Source organism: Neophocaena asiaeorientalis, unplaced genomic scaffold (assembly GCF_003031525.2).
Source record: "Neophocaena asiaeorientalis asiaeorientalis breed wild unplaced genomic scaffold, Neophocaena_asiaeorientalis_V1.1 scaffold721, whole genome shotgun sequence".
Lineage (NCBI taxonomy): Eukaryota > Metazoa > Chordata > Mammalia > Artiodactyla > Phocoenidae > Neophocaena > Neophocaena asiaeorientalis.
This window is the reverse complement of record NW_020175365.1, coordinates 552,798-566,492: the sequence shown is the minus strand read 5'-3', so window position 1 is coordinate 566,492 and position 13,695 is coordinate 552,798. Positions and strand designations below refer to the sequence as shown.

Sequence of the window (13,695 nt, the reverse complement as noted above, 5' to 3'; positions counted from 1 at the left end):
CGGTCCAGGAAGATCCCCCATGCCCCGAGCCATGGCCGCTGAGCCTGCGCATCTGGAGCCTGTGCTCCGCAACGGGCGAGGCCACAACAGTGAGAGGCCCGCACAGCGCAAAAACAACAACAACAAAAAACTACCATGAAATGGATATCTGTCTTAGGATAGTTGATCAAGTAAAAATAAATTTTATAAACTTCTATTTCTCCAAATGTTTCTCAATTTACATTTAAAGAGCTAATAAAATAGTTTTTATCGTTTAATAGTTGATACTTTCAATTATGTACTTACACTAAAAGCAAAGGCTTATTTTTTTTTTCCAGTAATAGAGGTTTTTTTTACAATGTAAGTATTTTCTCACCAGTTTTTCTACTGCCAAATAATTTACTCAAGTTTTTCCCCTCCATGACTTCTTACTTACCCTGAGCAAGTCATCTATACGACCTTCCTTTTTTTCCAGGTCCTGGTTTTTATTACTTTCTAATGCTGCTAACTTCAGCATTGTAAGGTCAGTCTAAACGAAAGAAAGCTATGTTATTACTCCATTATATATATATATCACTGCATGCAAACATAAAATTAGATTTTACTCTGATTCTAAAGAGCAAAGAAAGTATTGGAGTTTGTGTGTGTATGTAAAGAGTATCACAAAAAGTCTTACTGCAGTTTTAAGTTTTAATATCTTCAGAAGCATAAGTGCTATAAACTTAAAAAGAAAAATTTTTAAGGTTAATTATTTAAATTTTTAGAATATTGATATGTTCTTCATTAAAATTCAATATAAGCACTGCTTTGTGCTATGAACTCTAGCTGACTTTTGAACATGGCAAAAACTTTCACAAGCTGTTTGCTGACTGAAAGCAATGTACTTATAAATCCTGGCCTAAAGATCATCCAAAGATAGAAGTTTTGATGCACGCACAACAGTTTGGACATGACCAGAAAGAAGAAGTATAATGGCAATAAACTGCACAACTAAAGTGGCAAGCAAGAAGATCTACTTTTTCAATCCTTAATCTCAGTCATCCAAAAACTGTCACATGTATGAAATTAAAATGAAAACCTTAGTACTCAAAATTCATAAAACTAAATAACTGTAAAAGATATCTGATTAATTTTCAAATGATTTTTAAATGTGTAGCATATATGAATATACAAAAATACAGACACATGGAACAAACTGCTTTAATGTCCACTTATAACAAATATAACACTTTCATGAAGGTATCGATTATATGTACTTGGATGTTAAGTTCAAAAAGAACCAGTAAACAGAATTGACATGTTATGGTTGTTCTGTTTATTTAATTTGCTTAAAATATATATTTAACCAGTATGTAACAAAGGACAAGATGATAGTAAATTGGGTGTTTCAACTTCTCACCCCCTACAAACTGTTTTTTTTGTTTGTTTAGCAATTAGCTTTCTTGATACCGAATTTTACTTTATGACCATGTCTAAAACAAAGAGAAGACATCTTAATTGTGTGTACAAAGTTGGTCACTGGCTTCTCAGAAGTCATACAAAGAAATTTTAATTACCATTTACCTGAGTAATTTTAAAGGATAACTGCTTTGGTTGTACAATAGGGTGGTCCCCAAAAACTAATGCAGTAGGAGAAGGGCTATTCGGTCGAACCTTAAAAAAATATATTAAAAATTTTATATTAGCAAGAAAAAAATAGGCTTTTGCTTAGCAACAACTAAACATTTCTTAAGTTTTTATCAGGATAATAATTCAAAACATATTCACTGCAACTAGAGAAAGCCCACGCACAGCAATGAAGACCTAACACAGCCAAAAATAAATAAATAAATTTATTTTTAAAAAATCAAGAATTAAAAATAAATAATTGAACTTTAAAAATTTTTTATCACCATTTATTCAATAAGCATTCATTAAGTACCTCCCTCTTATAAAGCCCAATAAAAGAGACAACCAGCCATATATGCCGTGCCCTCAAGGAACTTAACAATCTGGTGCCATAAAAGCAAATTTAATGCTTTCAATCTGTTAACTAAAACAAGGCCAAATATATTATTTTAAAACAAAAATATTAAACAGATTATAATGGTTCAAAAAGTAAAACTGTAAAGACCTTAATACAGAACTCTTTTAGTAGTGGGTACAATAATGCATGCCCATATGTAGTATAATATCAATTAACTGATAAGTTTCATGGTTTATCTAGTCACTGGTTTTAAAATACATTCACCGAAAGCAAAAGATTACATCGTGTACCAATCCTATCACTACAACTCAGTTATTGTTGAGTCTTATGCTTTATTTAGTATATGGCAATATGATGTGCCCCAAGGTACAAAATGAATAAGACATTAAGAAGTATATGTCTACAGACAGAACTAGAAAGGGACACTGGAAGTAAAAACAGAGTACTTGAGTAAATAAGAGATACTCTGATTTTTTAAAATGTTAAATTCATCTTTAAATTACTGAAAGCCAACACTGTTTTTCTGGTTAGACAATGAACTGTCACATAATGAAAGTAAAAAAAATAGAATAAAATCTAACATGTAGAAAAATGCATATAAAAGAACTAGGTCTTAAAAATGTTAGAAACAAACCAAAAAGTTGTAAGACAATTTTCAGGTCCAAGATCCTTCTCCTATGCCAAACTGCATTATCTGAGGCTGATGGCTGCCTACTCTTTATTTCAGGATTCCCAGAAAGGAATTAATTATGCTACCATTTTAGTGGTTAAGAAATTTAATTGTTAAGATCCCTGACCAGGGATCAAACCCGGGCCCCGGCAGTGAAACTGCCAAGTCCTAACCACTGGACAGCCAGGGAATTCCTGGTCCCATCATTCTTTTATAGAAACATTACTTCTTTGGGGAACAAATTCCCCCAAAGCGAAGAACACGTCTTATAATTAATTCAGGAAATCTTTAACTTTAGAATCTTACTTTCAGAAATAAAGTTCTAATAGCATCAAATCATTAAAAAGAACTCAACTCATCTCACAGAATGATTTTTTTAAAGATAAACGCTAATATATGTAAAAGGTCTCAATAAAGACGAATTATGAAAGTTATCATTCAGTACACAAAAACTCTGAGACACAAAGACTACATACGTAAAAACTTACAGATGAGGAAGGAGTGGAATGTGAATGTGAATTCTGAGGAGAACGGATTGCAGGAGGTATGCCTCTTACTGGACTTGAGCCATTTCCACCTTGGTACTGAGGGAAAAAGGAAACATCACTATTTATTAACACAGGTTTAGACAAATATGATTTTAGATATGGCATTATGAATTAATTTAAATATATCTTATTATTATTTTTGTGGCAGACTCAAAGACAAATTCCCCCAAAGCAAAGAACAAGTCTTATTTTTCCTTCAAATTTTAGCACAGTTCCCTTATGTTTGTTAAACCAGTATGATCCCTAATCCCAAGAAACTTTAACATGTTCACATGTAGATGTTAGTGAACATAATCAACTATCTTAAAACAGAGCTGTCAGTCCCAAGATCTATTAAGTATCTAAATGTTCACAGCACTATAAAGAACTATACAAACTAAGTCCCTTCTTTTTAACAGCACAAAGTCTAATAAAAATCAATCCTTTCTTACATGCATAACATGCATTACAGTGCATGACTTAATTGCATACGAAGAGAAGCCAACCTAATCTGTTCCACAGCTTTCTCAAGTCTCATGCTTCTGAACCAAGAATGGAAGGAGAAAACAATTTGCTGCTAATGGCTTCATCTCAGGGTATATGTATGAACAGCAGAGATGGGGACTTCCTAGTGTGTTCATTAAACAGCTTCCTGCAACCTAGAAGCTTTGTCTAAATTTCTTATCTATTGTGCCTAGCGTAACACTTAGCACACAGTAGGCATCCAAGACACCTGAGATTTGTTTATTTGATCCTACTTTGGCAAAGATTTTTAATGATATTAACACTAAGGGACTGACATCAACTAAAGAGCATTAGGTGTATCTTATAGTCTGCAACAGTTTTAGCTTAGACACTGTAAATTCAAGAAAGAAAAATAATGGAGGATAAAAAATATATATATTTTTTAAACACAGCCCTTCTCCTAATCACCAAATTCTGCTCTCTTTCAAGGAAATATAAATATTTTTCAACTGAGTAGATCATGTTTGTTTTAATAATCACATTAATATTTCATAATGAAAACTGGTAGGCAGAAGTGTTTCTGTGTAGAAGAAAGGAAACATTCCAGACTAAGAATTTAAATTTACCACTGCTTATTATTTTCAGGGACTCTTAGATTCACATCTCTATCATTATTTAATCTCCATCCACAGGGCTCAACTGTTGCTGTGGTACTGACATCAGAAAGAATTCTAGAGGCTGGGAGACTTAAAGCTACTCTTTGCTCTTCCATTTAGAAGTTGCCTTTACGTAGGCTACTTTATATCTCTGGCTCTCAGTTTCCTCATCTGTAAAATAGGAATACTAATAACACCTACTTTGACTATCTCCTGGATATAAGCAAATACAGGAGAAAGTACTTTGGAAATTATGATGTGCCATACCAAAGTAAAAGTAAAGTTTAATATTCCTAAGAAGTCAGGACATCACATAGTACTGAAGTTCTGCTCTAATTAAGCAGATAATCAAAAGTTGACTTTGTGCTTCAAACAAATTATTTCAGCCCACAGCAAAATTATATTAAGAACTGAAGATATTTCTCAATGAACTTACTTCAAAATAGTCGCTAATTTTGTGGCCACGTCCCCCAATACTTTTTCCTAAAATACAGAAGTAAAAAATTTTATAGATTTAAAGTCAGTCATGACTATCTACCACATACTATATGAGAATGTACCAAACTTAATTTCCCTAATACACACAAAAATAGTCTATTTAATAAAAAGAATATATTTTAGTTGGGTAGTGATGGGCATCAAAGGAATATTAAGAGCCCTCAGAGGGTCAGATGCCAACTTCAGAATTCCAAAAGTCAAATGATATTTCAATAGATACATGTCAATTTTTAAAAGTCCTGGTTATGGGAGAATCAAATAAATAAATCATATTAAAAGATCTCTGCTTTTAAAACTACGCTATTCAGATTGCTTAATGGCTAATAATTTCATAAAAACACGTCAATTAATTAAAAAAAGACAAGTGGCAGCTGTATAACTGACAAACCAATTTATACCTGTAAATAATGATAAAAAAGCTTGGTCAACACAAACCATAACAAACTGACAATAACATGCTTTAATATGAATGCTATTTTGTAAAATGTTTTGATTTTCTAAAAAGTATTTCCAAATTAATAGGATTTTTAAAAAACTAAACTAGATTTTAAATATTGTCCTTATATGACCATATTGATAGTGATCCACATTATTACAGATCACAGTTCTTTAATTAAAAGTTTTGCTCTAAAATGTACTTTTCCCAAAAAAAAAAAAAAAGACAAATAACAAAGAAACAAAATGGACTTTTCATTAGTTTTATAAATCTTGAAGTAAGAAGTTGCTAAGAAATATGGCGTTTTGGATGGGAGGCATCCATCCTTCACTGGAATTACACTGAATAATTTCTTCAAGCTACAAAAGAAAAACTTATGATAGCATGGAGTCAAAAGCTTTGGATAATATATAAACATATACATTTATCAATTCAATACTGACTTATATACATTCATTCACTTATTTTATTCAACAAATATTTCTTGAGTGGTTACTATGTGCCAGGCATTACTGAGATAAACAAACAATACATTTAGAAGTTCAACAACCTCAAATTCCTTTTTGGAACAAGGTAGGGGGAAATTTTTTTTAAACTAATAAGTAATCAGGACTATAAATACTACCTAGAAATTTTGAACACTAGTTTTGTACAGATTTATTCAGAGGTCAGGGAGCACTATAAAAGTTTTATACCAAAGAACTTCCCTTCTGCCTGTAACAACTTTCCTGCAGATTCTGAAGAGGTGCTATTTTTTTAATGAAGACAGAGACATTTTTTGGTTGCCTACCCAGAAACGATTTCCCGAATTTTTTTTCCCTAATTGAATCCAAGTTTTATTCTGTTAACATTCCCTCCCCTACATAGCACATGTAACTTCAGGAGAGGCTGACTCCTATCTGGCCTCTGTTCCTAGTTCCCCTTCCTTCCTTCGGATTAGAAATGCAATTTTGTTCAGGTATCATGCCTTTTCCACACAACCTGTACTTCTAAATGGAACTTTACCCCATTTTCATTTTCAGAGATGGGCCTGACTTTTTAAAAAATATTTATTTATTTGGTTGCATCGGGCCTTAGTTGCAGTAGGCGGACTACGTAGTTGTGGCATGCAAACTCTTGTTGCGGCATGCATGTGGGACTTAGTTCCTTGACCAGGGATTGAACTCGGGGCCCCCTGCATTGCGAGCATGGAGTCTTAACCACTGCGCCCCCAGGGAAGTCCCGAGATGGGCCTGATTTTAAGGGCAATAATACCTCTCTTGGACATAACTGGTTTTGGAATGGACACATGACCCTATCCTGGCCAAGAAGATGACAGGAGAGGTTTGCTATGGACTTAAAGAAGCCTACATCAAAGAAACAAGGAAAAAAGAAAAACACAGAAAACCAGCCTCTCTCTAAAGCAAATACAAGTGTGGAAGATGAAATGAGGAAATGCAATTAAAACTGGCCACAGTCCTAAAACCATAAGAGAAAAGCAGACAATTCTGTGGATGGCAGACCACAAAGAAAAAGATGTGGCTTCTTAAAGACACAGGTTGGATCAACCTACCCAGAAGTCCCAGGCTATTTTGGTACCTGCTTTTAAAAGTGAGTTTTAAAATCTAAAGTTAAATCTATCATAACTAATATAACTAAATAAATCCAAGCCCACTAACCACAACTTGGGGAAACTACACTAAGATCAAAAAAGACCTCAGGGCAGATTGTAATACAAAGTACCACAAACTTAGAAAAAGGTGCTAGAGTGACTCAACTCCCTCCTTCCACAAAGATAGCTGCTGCAAATATATTTCTTGATGCCAGTGCCACATGTAAACACTAGTAAGCCATGGGTTCATGGCTCTAGATTTTGTGGCTCCAAAACATGTAATATATGTATAAAATCATCATTACATATGATTTAAGAGCCCAATTTATTGTATTTAATTTTGAGAAGCCAAATTAAGTGACAATACTATTTTGTCCATTATAAGAAGTTGTGTAGTCTAATGAAAGTAATTTTCTTATAGTTCATAATACAAAATGTAAGTATGAAAGAAAGGATGAAGAACAGGTATGGAAAGAAAAAGATGGTGCTTTAATCAAGTACTTCAATCATTTTTATATAGTCTTTTTTTTTTTTAAATAAAAGGGATGAGTAAGTTTGGGTACTTGTCTAAAACTAAGATATAAAGTTCTTATTCAAAAACGAGAAGCTATTTCAATACCATAATTCATATAAAGAGAGAAAACAGAAAGGTGATAAAGGCAATGCCTGTCAGGTTTGGACATGACATTTTTCTTTCTAATTCTCAAATTAAAAAAATAAGGGAAATGTCAAAAGCCTGAAAACAGTAACCATAAACTACCTGTGGTACAAAAAGATTCCAATTTCATATAATTATTATTTCTTATGCAAAGTACATTCCTAAACTATTAATGCAGAAATTACATGGTATCTATAGAAATCACAAAAACACACTACTTTTTAAAAACATTATTAATTGATTAAAAACCAGAATAATTAATCATAAATGCCTCTTCGGCTCTTAAGGAAGATTTTGCTTCACTTACCCTGACTACTTTCATTCTGATTTTCTGCTTTTCTCTTTCTTCCTCTGGATGATTCCGATTGTTTCTTCTCTGGTGTCTACAGAAAGCAAGTTAACAGAACTTTAAATTATAGTTTTAACAGGCAAAATTTTACAATCACTATAAATGTCATTTTTATTTTCGAGGTAAAAAATTTTGCTCAACAGCATTCATGCAATGTAAACATGTAATTATTACATACAATTTATTTAAAAGATAAAATTTCCTATTGTGTAATTTTTTTTTTTTTTTTGTGGTACGTGGGCCTCTCACTGTTGTGGCATCTCCCGTTGCGGAGCACAGGCTCCGGACGCGCAGGCTCAGCGGCCATGGCTCATGGGCCCAGCCGCTCCGCGGCATGTGGGATCTTCCCAGACCAGGGCTCGAACCCGTGTCCCCTGCATCGGCAGGCGGACTCTCAACCACTGCGCCACCAGGGAAGCCCCCTATTGTGTAAATTTTTAAAATCTGAAGTGTAGGAGACCTGGTACACAGTACCTGAAATTTACATTTACAGAATTTGACTTGAGGTGGATGAGAAATTTGAGAGTAATCAGCCTTTAAAAGATGCCCTTCAAATTCTTAACTGGATAGGGCAAAAAAAAACCCCACAAAATAACAACAAAACACCGTATGTTTTCCCATTAGTTTTCTACTATTCATATATATTCTATAGGAGTAAAATAAACTTGGGCTAGAAAAAAAGAGCAGAACACAAACCTTAATATACACAATCCCTACTAAAAAGAACCATTCACCTAAATGCCTAAAAATTATTAACCAACAACAATCAAAGCAAATTCATAGATTATATCCTAAATCAGGTGTCTGCAAACTATAGCCAGATGGCCAAATCTGGCTGGCCACCTGTTTTTGCAGGGCCCATAATCTAAGCATAAATTTTACATTTTTAAATGTTTGAAAAATATAAAAACCGAACAAGAATATTTCATGATATGAAAAGTATAAGAAATTCAAATTTCAGTGTCCATAAATTTGGTTCTATTGGAACACAGTCACACTCATTCATTTATGTACTGTCTGTAGTTCCTTTCACACTACAGCAGCAGAGTTGAGTAGCTGTAACAGAAACTGCATGGCCCATAAAGCCTAAATACCTGGCCCTTTACAAAAAAAAAGTTTGCAGAGCCCTGCCCTATGTGATGGCTTGTTCTTAAATTACAGGTTTGCTCTTTTAACTGATAGGAAGTATTTCCATCAGGCTAAAACAAGTAATTTTTGTGCAGTCTGACAGAATGTTGTGCTTAGTGAAAAATTAAAACCAAATGTGCACAAGGCAATGGCACAGGGCCCTCAAATTCTAGAAGCTTGGCAAGTTTGTCTGGTGACAGAACAAAGGATATCTGAATGAATGAAACATCAAGGCAACTTAAAATAAATCTCTAAAGGCAACGTAGTCCTCCAACAAGGAAGGGACTTAATCCGTATTTTGATGTCTCTTGTAAGTAGTTCTGTGATTAAATAGTATGAATGACAATAAACAACCTAACTCATACTGAGCATCTATGGTTCCCCAAAGTATTATCTGGGGAATTTTAAGTTCTCTCACTGACATTCTGCCAACAAGATAAGATTCAGAGAGGTTTAAGTGAATGTTACTAAACTGTGAATTCTTTAAAGACAGAAGTTATATTTTCTCCCCACCTCCTCCTCCCACCTCCATACCTAGCATGATAAATAACAAATATTAAATAACTTACTCAAGGTAACTAGGATTCAAATCAAATTCAATTCTGTGTATTTCCAAGGCCTAAATGCTTTTTTCCCTTCTATGTGTTATGATTATATATCCTACATCAAGAAGTAACTGAATGAATCAACCACACAAAAATACTTCAAATTTTCATTAAGTTCATAAATAAAATTCATTATACCCAATAAACTGCCTATATGTTTTCACATCGTAAACCAGAGATCTTAAAGAAATCCACTCTAACTAGCAATCTATTCAGGACACAGACTGACATACCGCAATTTAAGGTAAATAGTTCATTAGTTTAGTTTCATACTCAAAATTACCAAACTCAGACTTCAGTGGTAACCAATCTGTTATTCTTCTTGGAATAAAAGTATCACCAAATAAAAAATTCTAAGTTAACAGTTTTATAAAGAACCCTATAATCTATCTTAAAACAAAGGACGGGACTTCCCTGGTGGCACACTGGTTAGGAATCCGCCTGCCAATGCAGGGGACCCGGGTTCGGTCCCTGGTCCGGGAAGATCCCACATGCCGCGGAGCAACTAAGCCCGTGCACAACTACTGAGCCTGTGCTCTAAAGCTCGCAAGCCACAACTACTGAAGCCCACGTGCCCTAGAGCCCACATGCCGTGAACTACTGAGCCCGCACACCTAGAGCCTGTGCTCCAAAAAAAGAGAAGACCACCGAAATGAGAAGCCTGGGCACCGCAATGAGGAGTAGCCCCCACTCGCTGCAACTAGAGAAAGCCCATGAGCAGCAACAAAGACCCAACGCAACCAAAAATAAATAACATTTTTTTAATTAAAAAAAAAATAAAACAAAGGAGAACTCCCAAATAATAATTTATTCATATCCTTCCCAAATTAATCTACATAAAAAATATAATTTAAGGTCAAGGAAATGTGGTTTTTCAGAACAGTTTTAATGGTATACTAATTTTTAAGCATGGCACAATCCTTTTGGATTTCCATCTTAAATCCTGACTAGCTTCTTTGAACAAGCAAAACAAAAAACTAAACAGAATAATAAAATTCTGAAAGCTATATTGGAAACAACATTTTCTATCTAGAAAACTAAAGAATATATAATGTTGTAAATGGTTCCATACCATTTTCTAAAGTATATTCCAAGGAACACTGGATCAGGGATAGATTGAGAGGCTACATTTTAAAATGGAAGGTACAGTAGGGTGGTTCAACTGGGGGTGAATAAAGTTAGATTTATTTATTTACAAAGCTTCTAAGAACCATTAAAATACTAGCACTCACTGGCTATCTCCAAAAGGGGGATGGGATGCAAAGATACAGTATACGTGGCAATTCTCAAACTTATTTGGGATAATGTTCATTAAATACTTTACTGGATATAGACTTCAACATATTTAAGGTCTTTTTTATTTTCATTTTTTTAAGACATATACGGTAACTTAGTAAAAACTTTTTCTCCAAGGCAAAATTTCCCTAAATTTAAAATTTTCTGGAATGGGGGCGTGAGACAGTCTTTTGGGGGAAATGTCATTTTGTTTAGAACAAACTAACAAACCCCCCAAATGCATAATGATTACAATGAAGAAAAAACGGCAACAGGCTTCCCTCTTTTAAACCAGAGAAGAATTTGAGGAAGGAAGATGAAAAGGAAGATGAAGGAAAAAAAGGATGATAGGACTAAAATTAATTTTAAGACTGTAATCTGGGATTCCCTGGTGGCGCAGTGGTTGAGAGTCCGCCTGCCGATACAGGGGACACGGGTTCGTGCCGCGGTCTGGGAAGATCCCACATGCCGCGGAGCGGCTAGGCCCGTGAGCCACGGCCACTGGACCTGCGCGTCCGGAGCCTGTGCTCCGCAACGGGAGAGGCCACAACAGTGAGAAGCCCGAGTACCCCCCGCCCCCCCGTCAAAAAAAAAGACTGTAATCTGGGCTTCCCTGGTATCGCAGTGGTTGAGAGTCCGCCTGCCGATGCAGGGGACATGGGTTCGTGCCCCGGTTGGGGAAGACCCCACATGCCGCAGAGTGGCTGCGCCTGTGAGCCATGGCCGCTGAGCCTGAGCGTCCGGAGCCTGTTGCTCCGCAACGGGAGAGGCCACAACAGTGAGAGGCCCGCGTGCCGCAAAAACAAACAAACAAAAAACCGACTGTAATCTAACACTAATACGAGTAAGAAGTTGGAAATAGCTAATAAAAAACTGAAAAGTTGAACAAAGCAAAAGATGAGAAAGGGAAACCTAGATATACCTGATTTGCCTATAAAGTAAATGTAGGCATTATAAACACACCATTTTGCCTTCCCATGAATTTTAATCTTTTTTCACCCACATCCTACCTAGTATGACTACCTCGTGCTGACCTTTGACTTCATTCTCATCTCATAGATTATTTTAGGGCTGTTCTGTCAGCCTCAATGGACCATAATTTCCTCAAAAGAAAGTACCATGAGTCTTTGAAAAAACACAGACTAAGAATCCAACTCTGGGTCCACTATTTACTATAATTCAGTATGTTACTTAACCCAAGACTCAATTTTCTCATCAATTTTAAAGGTGATAATATGGCCTAAAAGGATTGTGGGGATTAAATGAGAAACATACCAGAAACATAAGTAGTATAGCATCTAGAACAGTGTATATATAGTCTGTATCAGTAAGCTATTCTTATCTGAATGGCTATCCTTCTATTACTCCAAATAATCCGCGCACTTTCATGTTTCAAAACTTCAATCACGTGTCACTTGTTAAATAATTAGCAGCTTCTGCCCTAACAGTTTACAAATAACTTGTAGGGTTTGCAAAATAAGCAATATTTCAACTCTGATCTCAACCATAAACCACAGAACTTATAGTCTAGGCCCTAAGTATTACATCACTAACCCTGAGACAAATGTACTTTAAACAGTTTTTTTGGTTTTGAATTTAAATAATCTGAGCAACACCTATATTAAACAAAACAAAAACTCTCAATGAAGCCCAATGCTGCCAATTCTCCTAAGACATCCTTTGTGTATGGACTTATTTGGGGATTTAAAAGCTTGAGGATTTAGGGTAGGCAGAAACTCATCAAATATTTAACCTCTAAAATGGCTCATCACTGAGAAGAAAAAGTTCAGAATACTATCTGTGACTTTCAAATTGTACTCCAGAGACACCTTAGGGGAGAGAAGGTTGTGTCTCCAAAGTTACTAAAGGAAAGGAAGGAGCAGGTGGCTGAGCTAAGGCTCTAGCCACCAGAGACACATCCTGTCCCACCTCTACCCTATCCCTGGCAACACAGCATGTCTTATTTTAATATTGAGGTTCTATATCAGATTTCTTCAAAGAAAGAGCTTGATGGCTTCAAAAATGTTTGAAAAACCACTGATCCTGACCAATCGATTTCCTAGAAAATCTAAGGGACATCAACCAGGCCACTATTGTATTTCTGTAACGTGTAAAACTTGGACATATTGAGCATTTTATATACAACATTTTCAAGCTTGTTACTGCTCTCACTAATGCTGTCACTCTTCCCTCTATATTTTCTCAATTACTGTACTATAACTGACCACAATAGGGAAGATTATTATGGAAGGCAAAATAATATGACTTCGCTTTAAAGTAAAGATGGAAAGACTACAGTATTACAAAAAGTTAAAGAATTCCGACATACAGGGGAACAGTGATTAGGAGAAAATGATGGAAGAAGAAATTGGTATTCTTTAAATCAATTCCGCTTTATAAATGCTAGTTTGTAATCATACCAAAACCTGAATGATTACTCTGATATTTAAATGTTCCAAGATATTAGTGTGAATTTATATAGCATTTTACAGAGTTGGAAGGAAGTTCAAAAAACAAAGACAAATCTAAAGGACTCAAGAGGTGATAGTGATATACCTACTGTTCCGGAATTTAAGTCAGTGATTATTAAACAAGGTTTTCATATCTAATCATGTGGCCTGTTGGTTTATCTTGCAATAAAAATAAATCTGCCTTTCATCAATGCAAATAAGACCAAATATAAGGAAATAAGAACCTTAATGCTATCACAGAATGAGGGAGAAAGCAATATGGATTGTTCCATGAAAACAGATAACCACCTCTACAAGCCTCCAACTAGAGATATTTTAAATTACTGGCATAAATGCATTATAGAAAATTATAACAGTATGTGAAAAGATATTATGACATCAACAAAAAAGGAGTGGATATTAAAATTTATTCTTCACCTCT

The 13,695-nt window shown here is 35.0% G+C and overlaps 1 protein-coding gene across 1 annotated transcript in view; it reads right to left on the bottom strand.

Moving 5' to 3' along the window:
• TLK1 (tousled like kinase 1) overlaps positions 1-13,695 on the bottom strand; it is a 137,282-nt gene that overhangs the window by 52,573 nt on the left and 71,014 nt on the right. The window contains exons 4-8 of the mRNA XM_024765710.1: positions 7,754-7,829; positions 4,700-4,746; positions 3,104-3,199; positions 1,543-1,632; positions 416-508 (exon numbers count right to left, since the gene is read on the bottom strand). Of these exons, the coding sequence (XP_024621478.1) occupies positions 416-508; positions 1,543-1,632; positions 3,104-3,199; positions 4,700-4,746; positions 7,754-7,829 (402 nt within the window). The remainder of the gene's footprint in view (positions 1-415; positions 509-1,542; positions 1,633-3,103; positions 3,200-4,699; positions 4,747-7,753; positions 7,830-13,695) is intronic.